Raw genomic sequence first — 23,798 nt, 5'->3', positions numbered from 1 at the left:
TTCCATGCTTAGGCAAATGATGTCATACATCCCAGGAGGCTTCAGGAGGTGAGGAGGGCTTTTCTTTGCTAACCACACCTTCCAGCCTGCATGCCTGATCTAAGGGCAGATGGATTAAGGTAAATAAATGCACCATGAATCATCTGCTCTTACTCAAGATGGCCATGGCCAGAAATGCTAGGGGAAGGGGGGGATTCAACCTGATTTCTTAGCGAAATAAAGATTGGAGACATGGGTAGATGGGTGAGTTTTCTTTGATTAAAAATTAATTAACCAGCATTTTTGGTTTGTGGTGCCCTGATGCAGTGAAGTTCTGCTTTAAAACGGTACTCTGGGGAAAGCAAAAAAAACAAAAATCCCTGCTATGTATGGGTTAAATGCTTGTTTATTCCTGCCAGAAAAGAATATTTGTACCAGCATTATCCCTCACTTCCAAAGCAGCCGGTACTCAAATCTTTTCCCTGACAATAGGGCTTGTGGGCTGTCTCTCAGGATCCTCAAAAGGCTGGCTGTGCACCTTAATATAAAAAATAAATAAAAGTCCTCTTTTTTTTGTGTGTGTGTGTGTTTTTAATATAACAACACAAAAAATGGCATGCGCATACTGTAGTACAGATATGTTGCCCACTACTGTAATAGTGCATTGGGATGCCAAAATTAAGAAACTGTACGGCACCATGTTTTTCATGTTACCATGCATTGCATTATTGTGCCTTTCACTACACCACAAAGATGTGAATGAGCCAGCTTCCATTCTTTTTAAATGACAGGTAACACAGCAAAGTTGAATATTTAATCATTTGCTGGAGTGTTTTGTGTAGCATCTTTACTGTTCAGCTAATACTCCTGCAACAGGTATGATTGTCATGTGCACTGAACCTGCCATCAGCACGCTGCTTTTATTTTCAACCCGTTAGCAACTATCCAACAGACAATGGAGACTCTGTGGAGCTTTGACTGGGTCCTCAACCTGAGAAAGTCATCACTGGACCCATCTTACAGTTTGGGGTATCTGGGCCCTGATTTTTTACATGGCCCTCTCGAGAATATTTCTTTCTCAGCAAAAACTTCTGTTCCTCTACTCATGTCCAGGTTCTTCAGGCCCATTCCTCAATTCATTCCTGCATAAAGATCTAATGGCTGTCTCTGAGGCTGTGTTGTATGCCCAGTTTCACTCCAGACTGTCACAGCTCAACATTCTGGAACAGACTGTGTGTTTGGATCATCTTATGAGTCTGACATTCAAGACCAGATACTCCTTAGCTTGGTGGATTTCCAGCCCAACACATGAGTCAGGGAAGTTCTTGTCATGGTTTATATTTCTTACATCATGGATGCCAGCCAGTTGAGATGGGGAGCAGTCCTGGATGCCCTATCAGCACAGGGGACTTGGTTATCAGAGGAAGTTCCCATCAACATTCTAAAGCTCAGTTCTAGAGTGGTTGTTTCTTCAACACGGGACTCATCTTTTTCTAAGGACAACAAATCCAGCGAGACAATGACACCATGCCTGTTGCTTACATCAATCACCAATGGGGGACCATAAGCCACACTGCTCAAAAGGAAGCAGACTTGATTCTCTCTTGGACAGAATTGCATGTTCTGGCCCTGTCCACCTTCATCATCCCAGCTGTGCAAAATTTGTGGTTGGATTTTCTCAACTGTCAGCACCTGGCTGAATGGGCTTTCTAACCAGAAATGTTTTAAGCCCTATGCCACAAGTGGGAGACACTGGACATGTATCTGCATGTTCAGATTATTTCACCTCCTCCCTCTAGAAGGCTGAGAAGTTGATTTTTCATAAAGTCTACTATGGCACCGGGAAGACCTACAGTCGGGTCCATAAATATTGTGACATCGACACAATTCTAACATTTTTGGCTCTAAACACCACCACAATGGATTTGAAATTAAATGAACAAGATGTGCTTTAACTGCAGACTGTCAGCATTAATTTGAGGGTGAATAAAATCCTATAATGTTGCGCTCCCAAAACACTCCAATTTATATATGGAATCACTTTATCTATGTCCTAAGAACCATATGCCCCCTGTAGATAGTCAAAAAAATGGCGGAGCCGTGCTTTATAAGCCGGCAATGGGAGAGTGACGGACCAATCAAATCCCCCTGATGAAGCCACGTGACCAGTGGCGTAACGCGTAGGGGTGGGACTGTAACGTCACTCGGAGGGAGTCAGTTCGTTTGCCGGACCACGGGTGCATGCCTCTGACAGTCAGCGGAGGACTCGGTTCACATTGTGATACGGATTTTTGAATACAACACATGTGAGTGTTATACTTGGAGTCAATAAAGCCAATCTTTATAAAGGATAAAACACCATGTTGAGATCTTTTTCCTACGTGGAGAGCCGTATGGAGATGAGAGTATAGAGGAGTTGAATCCTCTGGAGAAGGGATCAATCCCAGAGCATATGTCAATAGCGGCGGATATCCATTGTTCCAAAGGAGGGAGTCCTAGTCAAGTAGGTTCCATAGGAGGAGAACCAAAAGCGCATATAGCCTAATTATAGGCAGAGAAGGAGGTGAGCGTACATCTGCACTAATGGGAGGATTCACAATCAGTCATGGATTCACATGCAATATGGATTGAAGATTAATTAACAGCACAAAGTCACTTTTATTATTTGGGACACTGTTTTACATATGCATTTATTCATTTATTTATGCACATTGATCATTTGAATAATTTTTTATAAGTGAAGTAATATTCATTCTTTAATCACAGTTATTATTTTAGTATAATCACGGAGGTTTTTTAATATTAATTCAGTATATTTTTTATGTCATTTGATTTATTATATATATTTTTTTTTATTTTTATATTTTTTCTGCATATGGTTCTTAGGACATAGATAAAGTGATTCCATATATAAATTGGAGTGTTTTGGGAGCGCAACATTATAGGATTTTATTCACATTTTTTTCACATTGGTAGTTATGTGTTAGATGTTTGCGATCCGACTATATAGAGGACATATATTTTATGTTGTATATTAGGGAGACCTTTTTTTGTTTTCTGGCTCGCAAGATACTTTAAATAATTAATTTGAGGGTATTTACATTCAAATCAGGTGAACGGTGTAGGAATTACAATAGTTTGCATATGTGCCTCCCACTTGTTAAGGGACCAGAAGTAATGGGACAATTGGCTTCTCAGCTGTTCCATGGCCAGGTGTGTGTTATTCCCTCATTATCCCAATTATAATGAGCAGATAAAAGGTCCAGAGTTCATTTCAAGTGTGCTATTTTCATTTGGAATCTGTTTCTTTCAACTCTCAAGATGAGATCCAAAGAGCTGTCACTATCAGTGAAGCAAGCCATCATTAGGCTGAAAAAACAAAACAAACCAGAGAGATAGCAAAAACATTAGGCGTGGCCAAAACAACTGTTTGGAACATTCTTAAAAAGAAAGAACGCACTGGTGAGCTCAACAACACCAAAAGACCCGGAAGACCACGGGAAACAACTGTGGTGGATGACTGAAGAATTCTTTCCCTGGTGAAGAAAACACCCTTCACAACAGTTGGCCAGATCAAGAACACTCTCCAGGAGGTAGGTGTATGTGTGTCAAAGTCAACAATCAAGAGAAGACTTCACCAGAGTAAATACAGAGGGTTCACCACAAGATGTAAACCATTGGTGAGCCTCAAAAACAGGAAGGCCAGATTAGAGTTTGCCAAACGACATCTAAAAAAGCCTTCACAGTTCTGGAACAACATCCTATGGACAGATGAGACCAAGATCAACTTGTACCAGAGTGATGGGAAGAGAAGAGTATGGAGAAGGAAAGGAACTGCTCATGATCCCAAGCATACCACCTCATCAGTGAAGCATGGTGGTGGTAGTGTCATGGCGTGGGCATGTATGGCTGCCAATGGAACTGGTTCTCTTGTATTTATTGATGTGACTGCTGACAAAAGCAGCAGGATGAATTCTGAAGTGTTTCCAGCAATATTATCTGCTCATATTCAGCCAAATGCTTCAGAACTCATTGGACGCCGCTTCACAGTGCAGATGGACAATGATCCAAAGCATACTGCAAAAGCAACCAAAGAGTTTTTTAAGGGAAAGAAGTGGAATGTTATGCAATGGCCAAGTCAATCACCTGACCTGAATCCGATTGAGCATGCATTTCACTTGCTGAAGACAAAATTGAAGGGAAAATGCCCCAAGAACAAGCAGGAACTGAAGACAGTTGCAGTAGAGGCCTGGCAGAGCATCACCAGGAAAGAAACCCAGCGTCTGGTGATGTCTGTGCGTTCCAGACTTCAGGCTGTAATTGTCTGCAAAGGATTTGCAACCAAGTATTAAAAAGTGAAAGTTTGATTTCTGATTATTATTCTGTCCCATTACTTTTGGTCCCTTAACAAATGGGAGGCACATATGCAAACTGTTGTAATTCCTACACCGTTCACCTGATTTGGATGTAAATACCCTCAAATTAAAGCTGACAGTCTGCCGTTAAAACACATCTTGTTTGTTTCATTTCAAATCCATTGTGGTGGTGTATAGAGCCAAAAATGTTAGAATTGTGTCAATGTCCCAATATTTATGGACCTGACTGTATTTTGCTTGGTGTGAGTTGAGCTTTTATCCTAGAAAGTATTCCTTGGAACAAAATCTGTCTTTTCTGCAATCTGGTCTGGTTCTGAATCTGTTTTTTCCCATCAATGGACTAATGTTGGCCTTGGCCATCCTATTTCAGTGATGGTCTCTCACTCCTTAGTAAAGTTCAAGTTGTAGCACACATCTCTCCCCCTGTGCATTCTCGTGTAAGCTTAATCTGGTTCTCTCAGTTCCTCAGAAGCCTAAAGCACAAAGATGGTCCCTAGTTTCAAACGTAGCAAGGACATTGTGTTTTCCTTGTTATATCCAGCTTTAACACATCCAAAAGAATTTTCTCTCCACTGTCTTCATGTGGTATGTGCTGTGAGGGTTTACCTATTAGCTACTGCCTTTTTTAGGCATTCAGATTCCTTAGTTGTGCTTTTTGAAGGTTCCCACTGGGGTCTCCCTGCTTCTCACTCTACTATTGCTAGGTAGATCAGACAAGTTTTTCATAGAGCCTATAGTTTGAAGGAAAAGGTTCCTCTTTTCCCTGTGAAGGCATATTCTACCAGCTCTGTTAGTGCTTCCTGGGCTTTTCAGCATCAGACATCTGTTATCAGATCTGCAAGATTGCCACCTGGTTTTCTTTTCACATTTGTTAAGTTCTACCAGGTGGATAATTAGGCCTATGCCAATTGATGAGACCAATTTCAGGTGTAAGGTGCTATAAGCTGCTTTCTGAGACTGTCAAGCCTTTCTTGACCATCTGTTATGTTGGCTTTGTTTGCTGTGTTGCCCACCCCTTAGTTGGACTGCTTTTGGATGTCACATTTGTTATGATTAAATAATGTGTTCTAGACTGTACAGCTAATACAATATTTGACTTCCCATTAAAATGTATTTCTTGGAGTACAGTACAGGACTTAGGTCCCTCCCCTCTGTTCTTATGTTCTTCCTACGGTTTGCTACAAAACCGATGGGAGTGGAAGAGTTTATATAGGGGGACGTCCCTGCAGCTTTCTTTTATGCCAATGTCCAATCACCTGAAGGTAGCTGCTTATAATCCACATGGAATGATTATAGAGTCCGGGTCCCGTACTGCACTCCAAGAAATTGATTTTACTGGCAAGTCAAAAATCTTATTTTACAAACTGTCACACTTCGTCACAGAAAACCTGTATTCTTTATTAAAGACTTCACAATAGCTAAAAATGCATTCAAATCAAGATTGTATTATGAGAGCATAACTTTCTAAAAGTACCCATAGATACAAGAATGATCATATTTTAATGACCCCAGCTTAAACATACACGCTGTTATTGACTGAGCACAATTTGATGTGCTGTGCAGACATTTCATGAGCCAGCCTTCTCCCAGGAAGCAAAAATGATGAGCCAGAAGTATCCCAGTTAAGTTATGGTCGCTAGACAAAGGCATGTCTGTAGAGCTCATGCACCTAAAAATTAATGGTGGGAGATCTTCACTTGTAGTTTTTGATGTAGATTATGATGCTGCACAGTAAGTCCCCCTCTAACTCCCACTTACGGAAACCCCTTGTTTATATGCTCACCTCTCCTGTACTGCGATCCTCCACACCAAGGACTAACCCTTCTTGGGTTAAATTATACCGGAGCCATTACTCTTAAGACATGATTGCTCCCCAGTTCAGCCCTAAATGGCAAGATCAAGTGATTAATGTCTAGAGGCAGCCTGCACTCCATGAATTCTGCAAATCCCACACTGTGAGGATGTGCCATTAATATGTCTTCTTGCTAAATGTGTTTCAAGACTCTCCATTAGAAGTCTTCTTTTACATAAAGTTTCCTGTGTAACTTTCATTTTGTGTGCAAACTTGGAATAATATCAGAGGGGAAACTGAGGTCACTTGAAGGTTAATCATGGCTGGAGGGAAGAGAATCCTGATCATTCATCTTTTTTTTTTTGCTAGAGATTCCAATAAGGGGTGAGGTTGTCATTGTCTATTTCTTTGTACATACATATGATAAAATCTATATGAGGATATGAAGAACAGCCTTTCTCCTCACCGAGTTGAATGAGCACCTTGGGAAACATTAGTCTCCAAACCTGATAGCAGAATTCATTGTGAACACATTACCACTGTGTCTCTAATCTTCTATTGTGAACTCAGAGATTTAGCCAGAAGTCAGACTTTCACATCACCATTAGGAAATTCAGAGAGAAATAACATGCAGCAGTCGCTGGAGTGCATGCATGTAGACAGGAGGTAGCTGCAGATGATCAATTATGGTGTGCAACAAAGGATAAAAAAAAAGTGAAAACAGTATGTTATGGAAAAAAGACTAAAAGGCATCGTTAGGGGTTTTCTTTCAAGGATTAACCACTTGCCTACCGGGCACTTATACCCCCTTCTTTACCAGGCCAATTTTCAGCTTTCAGCGCTGTCGCACTTTGATTGACAATTGTGCAGTCATGCAAGATTGTATCCATATGAAAATGTTGTCATTTTTTTCTCACAAATAGAGCTTTCTTTTGGTGGTATTTAATCGCCGCTGGGCGCTTTACTTTTTGCGCTATTAACAAAAAGTTTCTTTCTATTATAAAATTTTTCAAACAGGTAATTTTCCTCCTTCACTGATGTGTGTTGATGAGGCGGCACTGATAGGCAGCACTAATGAGATGGCACGGATAGGTGGCACTGACTGCCATCACTGCTGGGCACTGGCTGGCAGCACTGCTAGGCATTGACTGGGGCAACTGCTGGGCACTGACTGGCAGCACTGCATTGATAGGCACAGGCGTGTGGCACTATTGGGCACAGGTGGGCGGAGCTGGTGGCAGAAGTGGTGGGTAGCGCTGCTGGGCACCGATCATCAGGGCACTAATCATCAGTGCCCTGATGATCGGTGCCGATCCCTGCTGACAACTGCCGGTTCTCGGCAGTACTTTCCTCAAGCTCTGACAGTGTGAGGAAAGTGCAGCCGAGAACCGGCAATTGCATTTCCCGGTGATCAGCGTGTCATTGGACACAGCTGATCACATGGTAAAAGGCCACTGTGATTGGCCTTTTACCACATCATGTGATCAGCTGTGTCCATAGGACACAGCAATCATGGAGATCGCTGGGGGCGCGCAGGAGAGCGCGTTCTGGGAGGACGCATATGACGCCCTCCCAGAACTAGCCAGCCACAGTGTAGCCGTCGTTCGGCTATCTGCGGTTGGCAAGTAGTTAAGAAACCACAGATGGCAAAGCAGAATAAAAATGTGCCAGTGGTAGGACAGCTTTATGTGGGAAACTGGCTGAAATGTGAAGACACAGGGCAAAGGCAGGTGTATTAATTTAAGAATTAAGAGGGTCAAGCGAAGGATTTTATAATCTCAGACCCGCTCGCAACCACAAATGTCTTATACTTACTTCAGCGTTCCCCGACTGAAAGGTGGGATCGCTTTCCCTGACCCTCTGAAATACTACTAAGCTACAGTTCTATCTTGTATAGTTGCATGGTGCAGGGACTATGAACATGAGCTGTGGATAGCCTTGGAACAATAATATCTTGATACAAGTGTCATTTGAAGTTTAGGAAGATAACAAAAATGTGAAAATATACAAACAAAAAACTTTTACAGGAGGAGAGGTGTATCTAAAGGCACTTGACAAAAGGTACATTAAAAAAAAAAAAAAATTCCCAGCCCACTTACCAGCTAACCTGCAACAAAACCTAACTGACCTCGCCTAACAGTTCACATTAAAAACAAGGGGCTTAGTCATACACATTTGCAAATATATTAGTCGCAGTGGCCCCGTCAAGGCCACCCCAGTTTGGTCCTAGCTCTATAATTTAACCACTTGCCTACTGGGCACTTTCACCCCCTTCCTGCCCAGGCCAATTTTCAGCTTTCAGCATCGTTGCACTTTGACAATTGCGTGGTCATGTAACACTGTACACGAAACAAATTTTTATCATTTTTTTGAGACAGATATAGCTTTCTTTTTGTGTTATTTAACCATTACTGGGTTTTTTGTTTTTGCTAAACAAATTAAAAATGACATTTTGAAAATAAAAAAAAGTTTTTCTTAATTTCTGTTATAAAATTTTGTAAATAAGTAATTTTTCTTCTTCACTGATATGTGCTGATGAGGCAGTATTGATAGATGGCACTGATAGGCATCACTAATGGGCATGTAGATGTCCCCTCTGAGGAATGCCGCTTACCGACTCTCCTCTCGCGCTGTCAGCGTAAGAAGAGGACTGCCGATAACTGGCATTTCCTGTTTACATGTGTTCAGCTGTGATTGGATCCCTGGGGCGTGTATGCACAGCTAGAGTGCGAGGGCATCGTATGATATCCACCCAAAACAAGAGAGCTCCCACTCGTCCATTTCCCCATAAGAGTCTCCCTCATAGGAGAACATGTAACAGTAGACAGACCAAGGGCAAGTGTGCCTGGAAGCCCACTCTTCAAAGACACAGGGATACCCAACAAGAGCACAATGGCATCTAAAGTTATCCAGCACGTCCTTGCAGCAGTTCACCAACTGAACAAATGACAACCATTGTGCTCTTACAGGGTGTCCTATGCATTCCTGTACCTTTGAGGAGTGAACCCCCTCCAGGCACCCTTGCCAATTGTCTATCCACTGCAATATGTGCTCCTACTTGGGAGACTAACTTATATTAGTTAGGACTGGAGTACACTGGGGTGCCTTGACAGGGCCACTGCAGCTTACACATATATTTGCAAATGTGTGTGACTAAACCAGTTTTTAACATGAACTGTTACGGCCAATAGTTTGTTGCACACTAGCTGGTGAACTGGGAATTTTTGTTTGTTTTGTATGTGTGTTGTCCTTCCATGTGCTCCTTGCTGCAAAGGCTAGTTGCCATTTGTTTGTATAGTTGGTGAATTAGTGCAGTGACCCACTGGATAACTTCAGCTGCTATTGTGCTCTTGCTGGTTGTCCTGTGCATCCCTGTGAGGAGTAGGCTCCCTCCAGGTACACCTGCCCTTGTTCCATCTTCTTCTATATGTGGCCCTACTTGAGTGAGTCCTAAAGTATGGAGTTAAGACCGCAGAACACTGGGGTGCCTTGACATGGTCACTGCAGCTTACACATATTTGCAAATGTGTGTGACTAAACCCCTTGTTTTTAACATGAACTGTTAGACAGGGTCATTTTGCTTTGTTACAAGATAGCTGGAAGGTGAACTGTGAATTTTGTTTTGGATGTGCGTTGCCCTTCTTTGTTCTCCTTGCTGAAAAGGCTAGCTATCATCTGGCAGAAGAGGAGAGGAGTTCTTAGGGCACATCTGCCTTGGAGACCAGTGGAGGGAGACAGTGGGAATAGGCACTAGAGAACTTCCAGGAGTAGAAGCAGACTCTGGGCAGAACAGAAGAGAAAGAAGGTGCGTCTAAGTGCAGTACATCCACGTTTATTGCTAAAACTGGTTAAAACCATTTACAAAGGATGACAAGGCTCAGGCATATAAAACGTCAATGCAGTGCTCCTGCGTGTGTTCCACAGCAGCCCAGAAATTGCAGTGGCCATCTTGGAGTTGCACCTGCGCTCCCCCTGCTGCTAGATGGCACAGTGAGCTCCAGGAAACAGCGACAGGAGCCCTGCATTGACATTCTACAGTTGCAAGAAAAAGTATGTGAACCCCTTGGGATTACGTGGAGTTTTGCATGAATTGGGCATAAAATGTGCTCTGAACGTCATCTAAGTCACAACAATAGAAGAACACAGTCTGCTGAACATAACACTACACAAACATTAGATGTTGCCATGGTTTAATTGCACATAACATGTAAACATTCACAGTGCAGGGAGGAAAAAGTATGTGAACCTTTGGACTAAATAACTGGTTGACCCTCCTTTGGCAGCAATAACCTCAACCAAACGTTTCCTGTAGTTGCAGATCAGACCTGCACAACGATCTGGAGTAATTTTGGACCACTCCTCTTCACAAAACTGTTTCAGGGTAGCAATATTCTTGGGATGTCTGGTGTGGATCGCTCTCTTAAGGTCATGCCACAGCATTTCAATCGGGATGAGGTCAGGACTCTGACTGGGCCACTCCAGAAGGCGTATTTTGTGCTGTTGCAGCCATTGTTTTGTTGAATTACTTGTATGCTTTGGGTCATTGTCCTGTTGCATCATGCATCCTCTGCGAAGCTTCAGTTGGCGGACAGATGGTCGTACGTTTTCCTGCAAAATGTCTTGATAAACTCTGGAATTCATTTTCCCATCAATGACAACAATCCGTCCAGGCCCTGAGGCAGCAAAGCAGCCCCAAACCATGATGCTCCCTCCGCCATGTTTTACAGTGGGGATGAGGTTTTGATGTTGGTGTGCTGTGCCTTTTTTTCTCCACACATAGTGTTGTGTGTTCTTCCCAAACAACTCAATCTTGGTTTCATCTGTCCACAGTATATTTTGCCAGTAGTGCTGTGGAACATCCAGGTGCTCTTTTGCAAACTTCAAACGTGCTGCAATATTCTTTTTGGACAGCAATGGCTTCCTCCGTGGTGTCCTTCCATGTACTCCATTCTTGTTTAATGTTTTCCCTATTGTAGATGTGTCAACAAAAATGTTAGCATGTGCCAGAGATTTCTGTAGGTCTTTAGCTGACACTCTGGGATTCTTCTTTACCTCATTCAGCATTCTGCGCTGTGCTCTTGCAGTCATTTTTACAGGACGACCACGCCTAGGGAGAGTAGCAACAGTGCTAAACTTTCTCCATTTGTAGACAGTCTGTCTTAACGTGGACACATGAACATCAAGACTTTTGGAGATACTTTTGTAACCCTTTCCAGCTTCATGCAAGTCAACAATTCTTGATCGTAGGTCTTCTGAGAGCTCTTTTCTGCGAGGCAAGGTTCACATCAGACAGTGCTTCTTGAAACCAGTAAACCCAAAACAGGTGTGTGTTTTTTAAGGGCAGGACAGCTGTCAGCAACACATCCAATATCATCACACTGATTGGAGTCAAGGTTGGCTCACTCCTGGCTCCAATTAGCTCTGGGAGAAGTCATTAAGCTAGGGCCTCACATACTTTTTCCTCCCTGCACTGTGAATGTTTACATGTTATGTGCAATTAAACCATGGCAACATCTAATGTTTGTGTAGTATTATGTTCAGCAGACTGTGTTCTTCTATTGTTGTGACTTGGATGACGTTCAGAGCACATTTTATGCCCAATTCATGCAAAACTCCACGTAATCCTAAGGGGTTCACATACTTTTTCTTGCAACTGTATATGCCTGAGCCTTATCCTTTGTAAGTGGTTTTAACAGTTTTTACCAATAAACATGTGGATGTACTGCACTTAGCAGCGTCTTCTGTCTTAGTTATAGGTTGAGGTGGTTGTCATTTGTTTGTATACAGTGACAAGGGTAGCCTCATGGAGTAAGCAGGGTTATATGGATACACCGAGGAGCATGCTTTATGAAGCTTTGCCAGTGTCCAATCACCTGAAGGTAGCGGCTTATAACAAATGGCCTAACAAAGTTTCTTTGTCTTGTACTGTAAGATTAGGATATATAGCTTTAGACAAAGTGTATTAACATGTATGTGTAAAAAAAAAAATTTAACAATTGGTCCAACAAAAAAATGTATTTGGTGGTTTAAAATGGTTTCTTTTGTCTGCAATAAGATTGCCACTTTTCTCTGTGAGTCTTTCAAAGAGAGTCTCTAAAAGAGATTCTGCTGTAATACTGGTTTCCCATTCTGAGAAAGGATGCAGAGAAGTTGAAAGGCAGTATCTCCCCCTTAGCCATTCACAGAACACAATGCATTGTGGGAGATTAGTTTGTAGGATTTCTGTGAATGATGGAGAGAGCGGGAAAGCAGCACAACTCAGTATCAGTTGCTGCTGTTGTTCACCTTTACAGCCTTGGGAGACGGCTGCGTAGGGCAGCATCTGGTGGCTGTGAAGGAGCCACAGTAGGAAGATTTGTAGCAGAAGCAGCAGCCTGCAGGTACTGGGATATACACAACTAATTTGTTTTGTGCGGTTTCCTAAAAGAAGATACTAAAACTTCAGCTTTAAATCATCAACTTGTTTTTGTACCAATCTGGTCACTATTGTTACTTACCCATTTGCTATGTAGAAATGTCAAGTGACCCTCTGCCCCCTTCATGGGAACTATAGCTATTGTTTGAATATTGTGCACTTTTCTTAAAAATATCTTATTGAAACTAAAATGTGAAGCACAGTAAATGTTCCAATAAATGCAAGTAAACACTGTTCCATAAATCTCAGTTAAAATTCAAATACATTGCAAATCACTCCACACTGCTTCACAAAAACAAACATGAACATTTTAAAGCTTTTCATTTTAAGCCACATGCTAAGACTGTGTGCATGAACATCAATGCAGGGGAAGTGAACATCTAGATACCCTTAGAGACACTTCAAAGAATAAGAGTACTTCAAAACACCTAAGCTCCTTTACCATTATCCTGGCAAGTCAAGCATGTTTGTAAATGTACTTTTTTCAGTTATTTCTCAATGTCTTGAGGGCTGGGGGGAGAAGGTGTGCACAGACATTGTCCTCTGCATACAGATTTAGATTATAGCATTTTTGGCATCATAGTATCTGCATGCTTCCTAGGCTTAAAGTGATTGTAATGGCAGAAGGTTTTATTGCCTCAATGCATTCTCAACAATAAAAATAAAACCTTTTGTGATCAGCCCCCCTTCCCCCCAGCTCCCCTATTTACTTGAGCCCGATCTCAATCCACCACTGCTCTCTCCTCACTGGACATGAAGGTAGCGGTGGGAGCCATTGGCTCAAACTGCTGTCAATTAAATATGGTGACAAGGGAACGGGGCCAAGCCACGCTGTATGTGTCAATAGGCACCCGCACAAGCTTGCTATGGGGGAACTCAGAGGTGAAGAAGAGCCAGGAGTGCCAGCAGAGGACCCCCGAAGAAGACTGGTGCTGCTCTGTGCATAACCATGACATGTTTATTTATTTTATGCAACTTACCAGAAAGTCTGGCAGCCATGGATTGATAACTTCCTGCCCCACTGACTTTGACATGACATTACTGGAGACTTGAGTCAGAGGTCTCTTAAAATCATCCTACTATCCACTAAGGATGCTACTACACACCAGGGAACCCACCCTTCTCTACTCTCTCCCACACGTCCCCATCCCTTCTCAAATCTCTGACATCCTACTGAACTTCTTGCTTCACCGGAATCTCAAGCTTTGGCTGGAAAGGGGCATTTAGTCCATCCACTCTGGACAGTTGAGTCTCATTTGTTAAGCTTGTTTGTTTGACTTTTCGTGTGTCTTCTCATCTATGTGCCCATAATGCTCCATTGCTCCCTGCGAGGAGATTGATCTGATTTGCAAAACTTTAGTATTCTACTTGTACATTGTTTTTCAATAAATAAAACTCTGTTTTCCCATCCCTGTCAGTGAATTTTTCTTAAAGTGACTTAAAAGTTAATTTTTTTTCTTGTTAAAAAGGTGATGCCTATTATCTTATGGACACTTCTGCTTCCTAAAGATGTGCTCTATAGAAATTATTAGGTCTACTAGCATTAAACATTGCCAGGAATGCAACTTCAGTTATGACACTTTTTTTTATATGAAAGATGAATTCCAGTGTGTACATAACCCCAAAAACTAGTAATATCCCATATAATGTCTAAAAAACGCCTGATCTTTTTAAAACACCCAGCTTAGGTGAGCCAAGATCTACCACTATGCTGAAACAAAAAATAAAATCAAAGGATATTTTAAATAAAGGAGGTCAATATGCCATTCTCATTCTTCAGTTTACTTAAAATATTACTTACAGTATTACCACTCATGGTATTGCAGAGGCAACATATTACTTAGCTTTTCAGCTCAGATTACAAGGATACTGAAAATGTGATGTCTGGAATTTTGACATTGCATGTAAAAACCCTTTATAAAACAATGTTACTAACATGTACAGGAAACCATAGTATAACTACTCCCCCTTGTGTTTTATACAGTCATGGCAGCCTGTTCTAAAATGTTCATATTTTACAAACACCCCAGCTAGAGTCTATCATAAAGTATACATAACCACAGAACGTTTTCATATCCGTGTTCATCATAGCTGGCTTTTAATGAAAGCAGGTATAGCTAAAAAGAACAGCAATCAGAGTATAAAAACAAAGATAAAATCTGTACAAGATCTGAAAAAAAAAAAATCAGTCTGTAGTACAAATATAGGTAAGGACCACTAGCGGTTGATGGGCTTTTTAGGTTTCTTTTTCGCCTTTCCAAGTTTTGCAGCAGTGTCCACTTTGCCTTTGGCATCTTCATTAGGTTTTTTTTTTCTTGATTCCCGGAGCTCCTCCAAAGTTCTCATTTGCTCCATCTTCTTGTTGTCCTGCCTTCTTTCTCTTCCTCTTCTTTTTCTTAGATTTAGTGCCTGGCTGCTGTCCTTCAGAGTTCTCCTCTTTGTTAGCTGGAGTGTTCGGATTGCGATCCTCTCTAGCTTTGCCCTTCTTCCGGTTCTTGCGTTTCTTGCTCTCTGGTAAGACACCTTTCTTTTTCTTGGGCAGGGTATTTTCCTCCGAAGCTTCCCCGGGTATTACTTTTGTCTTTTCCTTTTTAGGCCGCCTAGTTATGGAAAAAAAAGTAAAATAAAGACATTTGTAGGTTTTTTTTTTGTTTCTTTTGTTTGTTTTTAAACATTCTAAAGTAAAGCTCAAGGCAAAAATGTTACTTCATTTTTGACAGAATAGGAAAGGTTTGAAACCTCTGAAGTTTAGATTGCAGTTTGTATCTCTGTTGGGGTGATTGCACGTCAGTTGCTTCTCTGAATCCTTAGTAGCTTTCCCATCATACCAAATTAATGTCAATGGTTTAAACAAACCAGCATAAAAGATAAACATCACATAGATACAGTATATAAATCTATTTATTCTCCTAGATTGTAAACTCGAAAGAGCAGGACCCTCGATCCCCTCATGTTTTGCATTGTATTGGTATTGTTCTGTCACATGTTCTGTCCCCCTTTGTAATGTACAGCGCTGAGCGAACTATTGGCGCTTTATAAATACAGTATAATAATAATAATATTTATGTCATTAGGTATATCTTTACATAGTAAAGCAATTTTTGCATGTGTCAATATAAGGTAAGATAAGGAAGAAGAGCTCTTTCTTAAGGACTTGTTTGCACCATGTCCATTGAGCTTTATTTTACTGCACATCGCACATGTATGGTGTGAACAAGACACAGAAAACAATTGTTTTCTATACGTTTGGTGGTGTGCAGTAAAGTACAGCTCAATGGACCCAGTGTGAACAAGTCCTCACACAAACCTAGCCCTGTCTTACAGGCAAGAATTTTTACTAAAGCACCACTCTATGTTCTTGTACATTTAAATGTGAATAAGGGAAATAACATTAGAAACACCTAAGAGCTCTTATCCAACATGTGCCCACAAAACAAGCTTGGGTATGTTGAAACAATGCACAACACATAATATACATACATAAATCCAAGTAACTTCATCACGTGCCAGTACATGTCTTCCACTCTTACTGGTTTCCCAAAGCCCTCTTTATGGTTCAAGTCTTGGAGGACAGGAAGGAGACTTGCCAAACTTATTTCAAGTTTCTGCAATGAAAAAACACAGCAAATATACCTTAGTGAAGACGGGTCGGGAAGTCTTAACATACAGTATGTATACCCCATTTTTGTACTTATCTATGGTGTGCAAAAAATATCAGCCAGAAATTGTGTCAAACTTACAGAACAGGTAGAATGTCTGCAGGGGAATGTCTAGCAGAGTCTCAAAACCTGTGGAGCTGCAGACAGGAACAGGATATATTCTCCACTTTGCATAGACATCTCTAGACCGCTTTTAGTTCCCTTTATGTAGCCTTACAGAAATTTAAACTCTTATGAAATGTGCTTATGATTAGGCAGAAGGAACATGTAGCAAAGAAAGAAGTTGGTACCAAAAATGAGATTTTGACATTTTAAAAGTTTTATATGCTATCATACATACTCAAGTAGTGCTTACCTGGTGACATCATTAGACAGAAACAAATCATTTGATCATTGATTATTACCAATGACTAATTATTCCTTAATTTACTGTTTGTAACTTGAGAGTGAAGACTGAACTCTGGGCTAAACAATTTTCACCTAGATACATAGGACATGTGTAGCCTTCAATGAATTTTGAGCCTCTTTGATGCAGAAGTTTACAGGAATGCTAGTTTAAACTTTCCCTGCAATATCCATCTGTGTAGAAGATTCTTGCAGTAAAGACTGGTCACCGCTCTTGCCTCTTCATGTGGTGGGTGACTGTTTTTGAATCTGTCCCTTCACAGTTTTGTAAGGGCAGGATTTGTAGGATTACATCAGAGCTGCCTGTAGCATAATAACTAGCGTGATGACTGACTACTTGGATCCTATGGTCTTTCCTCACCCATACCTGCCCCCTTACGTTTATCACTGCGGGATCTTGTGATATCATGCCTTTGCAGTGTCCATCTATTTACCAGCACCCAACTATGGAGGAAAAAACTTGTCCTGACTAATGCCAGCTTCCTACCCCCCATAATGCCGGACCCAATATCAAGAACATGCTGAATGAGCAAAAAGAATGCTAAAAAAAAAAAAAGCATTCCCTGCTCCAAATCTAACATCATAGAGCAATCCAGGAAACCCACACCCGTGCCTCAATGTAGGGTGCCGTGAAAGCAGTCCGTCATGGGACTGCTACTTACAAACCCGAAAACTGGCGCGCATGTCAAAGAGAAGCCATATATTGCGGCAAGTTTCACATGTGTAAAGAGCTCAGTTCTAATGGTTAGTAAGAAGTTCAGACATCATAAAGATATCAAAATACACAATGACTGAAAACAGAGTATGAATGGCACTTGCAGTTCCAAACCTGATTCCTTCTTGGTCTTAATTTGTATGCAACACCAGCCTTAAACTGTAGGGTCTGGACAAGCACAGAGCAAACAGCCTGTCAAACCAAAACAAGCTCTGTCCACAGAAACCCATACTTCTCAAAGCTGTGGAACCACATCCGATATCAAATACACAAATGCTGTGGTCACAGAAGTAACGCAAGATAACACTTAGCCCTAGATTCATCTATGCTTGGTGGTTCTCTGTAGTAATATTAGCTTGCAGCTCACCCTTTAACCAGTTACCTTTGAATTAACTATTACACTGCCTCTTCAATGAGAATTAAAAACTAAGCTCTCACCAATGGTTTGTTTAGTAAATCTAACCAAATAATTAAGGCCTAATATGGAGAAAAAGTACTATAGATTACATTCATTGGTCAACTGTTTTCTCAATTTAAAAAAAAAAAAAAAGACAATGATTTAGATTACAATTTCCTAACTAAAGTATAACTAAAGGCAAAATTTTAATAGATTTGGGTAGAATGGTGAGAGGTTAGAACCAGAAGTTATTGCTGTCTGTGTTCCCTTTAGGGAAACTCATTCTTTCCAAATGCCCTGATCCCCAATGTCACTGGGAACAAAACATAATTCTGAATTGCCACTAGAACAAGACTAGGGGAGAAATCTTCCAACAGGGACACTTGCACCCATGATAATCTTCTAAGAGGGGATTTCTCTCACATAATGGAAGTAAAGGAAAACGTCTTACATTAGATACAACTGTCAAAAAAAATTGCCAGCAGTTTTAACTTTTTCTAATTATGTAACTGCTTTAAGAGCCAATCACATTGGTCAAAAGATACAGAAGTCATGCTGCCTCCTTGACATTGAAGCCCACCTAAAAGGCTGCCAAGGGGCAGCATTCAGGTGTTAAAGAAGGGCATCAGCAGAAAATAAAATTATAAGAGGACTCCAGGAGTGCAGTGGGGTTATGGGGAAGAAAGTTCTTAAAAACGTTGCCAGTGCCCGATCACCTGATTGTACATATTCCTAACCTACGGTGTATGAGTATGTTGCCCGTGTCCTGTATTGTGCAATTAAAAGAGATAAATGGCTTCTTTTTTTTTCCTTATTTTTACTTGCCTAGGTGAATGCAGCATCGGTGTGATGCTGCATCTGTCCCCATAGGCTCTAAGGGTGAGAACTCCGTGATCACTCGACTGATGAGTTCTCACAGCTGCTCTGAGCAGAAAGCAGTGACTGTTCTGCCCCCCCCCCCAGCGGTCACTGGAGCACTGGGCAGGGGGAGAAAACAGCTGGCTCTAAGCACTTCACTGAGAAACAAAGCCAGGTTTACTTTAAAGTCGGGATCTTTCCCCAGCCTGGACCGGCTGAATGATGTCAGCCGACAGTGGACTTCAGCCCGCTGTCAGCTGAAAACAGGTCACAGGAGTGTAGAACGAACTGCACTTCTTTGATCCACAGAAGTACAGCCAAAAGAGCTTTGGCTGCTGTTCTCCTTTAAGATATATAATTATCAGTGTATGGTTTCAAGGCTAAGCTAGTTTGCACATTAAAAACATTCTCAAATTCAGAAACTTGAGATACAATTATCAGGTTATAATCTCAGAAATCTAAACTGTTGTTTCTCAGTTTCTAACAAATGACTAACCCAATTACAATGCAAATGTCTACCCCAAGTACCCCCTTTCCTTGGCCCTGCATATTTCATACATCCCCCAGCATGTGTACATTTATACGCTTCTTTCTCTTCTATCACTATGCCATTGTACTGCAGTCTTCCATTCTAACAAAATCAAAATTATGTGTCCTTAAGAAATGAAACATGAAGAAAATTAGTTTAATATCATGTTTCACTTCGTTTCTTTAAAGAAACTAACTGAAGTCTTTGGTTGTTGCAGACAGAAAGGTATTGCTAAAACAATTTCATATAGGAAAAAACATATTATTTGGCATTAGTCTTTTATACATACCTGTTGATTTATGACTCTGAGTAGGTAGTTAAGGAGTTCAAAGCACTTTATTAATTTTTCTTGATCAACTTTCACTTTAATCTCTTCTATAGCTTTTAACATCTGCCAATAACAGAAATTCCTTGTTACCCAAAATTATTCTATATATAACTTGATCAACTTGCAATTTGAAAACAAACCAGACATTGTGTACAATAATGTCGCCAGCACTGGACTATGGAAAATCAGTCGGACATTCTACAAATTTCACCCAACTGACTCCTCATTTACAATGTTTATCTTTGCTTGTAGTATGTCACCACCTCACAGCTAAGAATGTGTTGTGATCCAGCTCAGGAAATCCTCTCTGCATTCCAGTCAGACACCTGTCAGCTCAGCAGACTGCAGTGCTTCTAGTGGGCACGTAAACAACACTGGTATTGACACAACAGGAAATGTCTCCAAACAGCACAAGACATCACTGTGCCAGAAACTGAACACAACAAAGGTCATAAAGACAATACCACAGAATACTAGAATAATAGTACAAGTGAATGAAACTAAAGTCTTCACCACCCATCACCTCCTCCTGGGGTGTTAAAAGAGGTGACATGCCAACCCTTCATCAAATACGTGCACCTTTATAAACTAGAGATGTCATTACAACGGTTAGATCGTTCTACAGCTCACCCTCTGCAGATTGTCTGCCATTCCTCCAAGGACTTTCACTATTGTGCACAAAATTATTGTATACTAGATGTGGTACGCAACAAGCCACAGATTCTCCTAAGGCAGTAATTGTGCATTGATAAATAAAATAACCAGAAGTGATGGCAGAATTTAGACTTCGTACTTTTGCACCACATAACGTAGGCCCTACCACCTAGATATAAGAAAAGACTAGTCATTCTACATATTTTATAAAATGCAGATCGGTTATATAGACCGAACTAAATGGACTTACCTCTGTAACCTGTGTCAGACTTTCTTTAATCAGATCCTGCCACTCGCTCTGAGACAGGGACTGTGTTTGAGCAAGGTTCTGCAGAGCTTTCATGAGAAGAGTGCATGCTTGTGCCTGAGAAGAAAAGAATATGTTTATCAGTATTAATTATCCCACCATGAAAGCAACCATGCAACTAGCGAAATAAAACCATTAATACCACCAACAGGAAAAGAAAAAACACATACAATTGTGTTCTCTAATTCTTGTGCCAAGTACTATGATTCACAGAGGGTTCCAGTACACAGCTCTGTGCTTGTATTCCATTTGTGCTGAATCCTACTCATACATATTTAATAAAAGGCTCACTGACCTCTAGAAGCAATATGACCATGTTCACTAGTGTCTGTACTCTGTACCCAATGACTGAGAAGATACTGACTATATAAAATTGTATCCCAGCTGGACAGAGACCATATTGAACATGGGTAAAATGAAAACACTTATATAAACAAATTTACAATCCTGCAAGTACAAGCTTCAGATATTGTTTATGTAGTTTTCTACACCACTGGGCACAGCTTAAACCAAGATCTATGTCCTCCCACAAACTTCTCACTTCTGGAGAAATGATGTCTTAGAATATAGTATGACAGTTTCGAACATCTATTCTGCTCCCAGAATGCAAAGATCTCTAAAATGCCCACTGTCATACCTGCAGTAAAACACAGCATAAAACAAATCTAAACATTAAAAAGCAGCAGCAAGTCAAATATATATATGCAAAAGTGAAGAAACTGAATGAAGATGAAATCCTACAAGTTTTCAAGGGACTCCAAAATTATTTTTATTCTATTTATACTCATCACCGGTTCCTTTAAATTGTATCCTATCGTAAGCCACTTGTCAGTTTTACAAGAAAGTGAGAAAGAATGAGCTGATATAATATACCTAATGCTGCCATGCTAATCTGTGCAAAGACTAAACTTTCTAATTGTCAGAAATCTGACAAACATGCTAATCCCCCCAGTTATGTGAAAACTGTTTTTTTTTTTTCAGTTAGTGTATATAGTTGTATTGTGTCCCCTCCAAAACACAACCATTCTGATAATCTCCTTTAAGGGAAGGGTGTAAGGCCTAATGATTGGGTGTCCAGGGGACCAAACATGAGGCATCATTAGATCAAACGTTGTGAGCACTCTTGAATTAGATATTATGTGTTCAGTAGGGAGGAACAAGTCATTACAGCTATTATATTTTTAATTCATCAGCAAATAAGGTGTAGATGTAGCGTGGTGATGTTAGCTTGCTTTTTTTTTTTCTTACATACCTAGACCTCTCAAAACCTGTTTCAACATTGTTTTAAATTGTGGTTATAGAACACTGCTCATTTGTTTAGCAGAGCTTAGGCAACCGTATTAATCCAAGTAAAGTGCTGCAACAATAAAACTGAAAAGAAAAAACTGAAAAAAATTCTATCAGGCTTTGTTCCCAATATGCATGTCATGTTTTCATTTTAAGGCAGGGGGTCTGGAACCTGTAGATTGTGGTCTGGGCTTGCTGACCCGCCATCCCAGAGCATCAGAGTGCAATGCAGAGGGACCAATTGTAAAGTTGGAGCTGTAGTAGGGCGCAAGAGCCGCAAAAGTCGATGCCTACTTTGTAGTTCTGGCTCCTGTCACATGCAAAGTGATACCAACTGCACTCCACCTCTTATCCCAGGTAGCGGTCTCCAGAGTGGTGCCAGCAGAAGGAAAGACGAGATCTTCAGGTCACTGTGAAGCAATATACTGGGCATAATAGTACAGGGCTGCTTTCACAATGATGCACTGCGGTTGACCCACATCACGGGTGCAGTGCAGTGTGCCTGCAGCTTTCCTGAGGGTTTACTGCTTTTAGCCATAGACTTCTACCACCTCTGCCCAAACCATCACCCCCTTTAGCTGCAGTGGCCAAGAATGTACACGTCGCAGCTGGAATTATACGCCCTGTCATGGTTGGTGGGAGTAGCACCTGCCAAGCATGACCCATTTAAGTGAATGAGGCCGCTTTACAAGTGCTTTGCAACCTTATGCAGCACAGCAAAGAAGAAATTCAAGCAGGCAGCATTTTGTTGCTTTCTCACCACCTGCTTCAACCCTTTGAACCCCGCAGAAGCATGCAGCTGCAGGGTGCTTGCACAGTGACCCCATTAACTTGAATGGGTTGCAATTGACAAGCAGTAGCACCCACCAAAAGCAACATGGGGTTTTATTCCTGCTGCAGCATGTGTACACCTTTAGCTGCTGCCTTCACTAGTTAAAGAGGATAGAGAATGGGGGCGGTAAAACTGCGACTTTTACCACCTCCCAACTGTACGTGTGAACAAGCCCCAAGGGCTGCTGAATGCAACTAAGGGCTCATTCACAAGTACAATAGGCACTGCTACTCCTCTGAAAAGTGATTTGAGTGTGTTTGACAAGTGGTGAGGCCATATGTTGTTTCCTCATCACTTGATCTAAACCCATGACTGCAATGCATGCTTTCCCGACACGGTAGTACGGCCGTGTCAGAGGCAACACTGTTCCCGGTGATCTTTTACTTCTCCCATGTCGTTCCCGTAGATCTCCACCTCTTTAATGTTGCCTAATCCTGCTTTAAAAGGATATGTATAGGGTTAATCAAGAAATGTCATACTCCTCGCTATGATGCATTATTGTTGTGATGCTGAAGCTGTCCCTCATTTGCACGAAGACAGAGAATCCAGCAATCACATGACTGCTGACCGTTCAGTTCGTCAGTTAGTCTGCTTGGAGTGGAGAGCTGTGACTGTCAGCCATTGCTCTCCACTCTGCCTCTCCAACACTCAGTGGAGCATTGGTCTGGAGAGAGAACAGGAGTCACGCACTGGGAGCTGGAGCCAGCTGTCAAATGGGAAGCTGGGTGAATCCCTACAATATTGTTGTAATATTTCTAGAGCCTTTAGCCTCTCTGACTTCAGCTGAAAACACACAATAGACAGCAGTCAGCTGACTCTGGTCAAAGGAATGCAAAAGAAAGTGAATTCCTGTGACCCACAAGAGAAGTATGGCCAAAAAAGCTTTAGCCAAACTATTTTTAATTATTATAAGAATATACATTTAGGAAACTAATGTCACGGGAGAAATAAGACAATTCATTAAATTCTCTTTAAAACAGGGCTCGATAAATCCCAGACACCAGGTCACCAAGGAGACTGTAAATTCCATCCTCGTACCTGGGCTTTTGTCAGCCATCCGCTGTCAGGCACTAGGATGCTGCTTCACTGATCCAGGGATTTGAAGTCCCTGTGGCCGAATCTCCTATCTATACTTCTCAGCATACAGACAACAGGCATTCTAACTGCACAGCATCATCAATTGGACAACGCTGACCAATCAAAATTCATCTAGGCAATATGCAAGCAGAGCATTTTCTGTGCGGGTTGCAGCACGTTCGGAAATG

The 23,798-nt window shown here is 41.3% G+C and overlaps 1 protein-coding gene across 1 annotated transcript in view; it reads right to left on the bottom strand.

Moving 5' to 3' along the window:
• Positions 1-14,323: 14,323 nt before the first annotated feature.
• The window catches only part of MYBBP1A (MYB binding protein 1a), a 56,211-nt gene continuing 46,736 nt past the window's right edge, over positions 14,324-23,798 (bottom strand). The window contains 5 exon segments of the mRNA XM_089655402.1: positions 14,324-14,881; positions 14,883-15,162; positions 16,043-16,167; positions 19,415-19,516; positions 20,358-20,471. Coding sequence (XP_089511528.1) covers positions 14,780-14,881; positions 14,883-15,162; positions 16,043-16,167; positions 19,415-19,516; positions 20,358-20,471 — 723 coding nt within the window. The 3' untranslated portion in view covers positions 14,324-14,779.

This window comes from Staurois parvus, unplaced genomic scaffold, assembly GCF_062004578.1.
Source record: "Staurois parvus isolate SC_StPar_1 unplaced genomic scaffold, SC_StPar_1.0 ptg000839l, whole genome shotgun sequence".
In the NCBI taxonomy this organism is placed as follows: domain Eukaryota; kingdom Metazoa; phylum Chordata; class Amphibia; order Anura; family Ranidae; genus Staurois; species Staurois parvus.
Note: the sequence above shows the minus strand (reverse complement) of the source record. Positions and strands in the feature narration are given on the sequence as shown.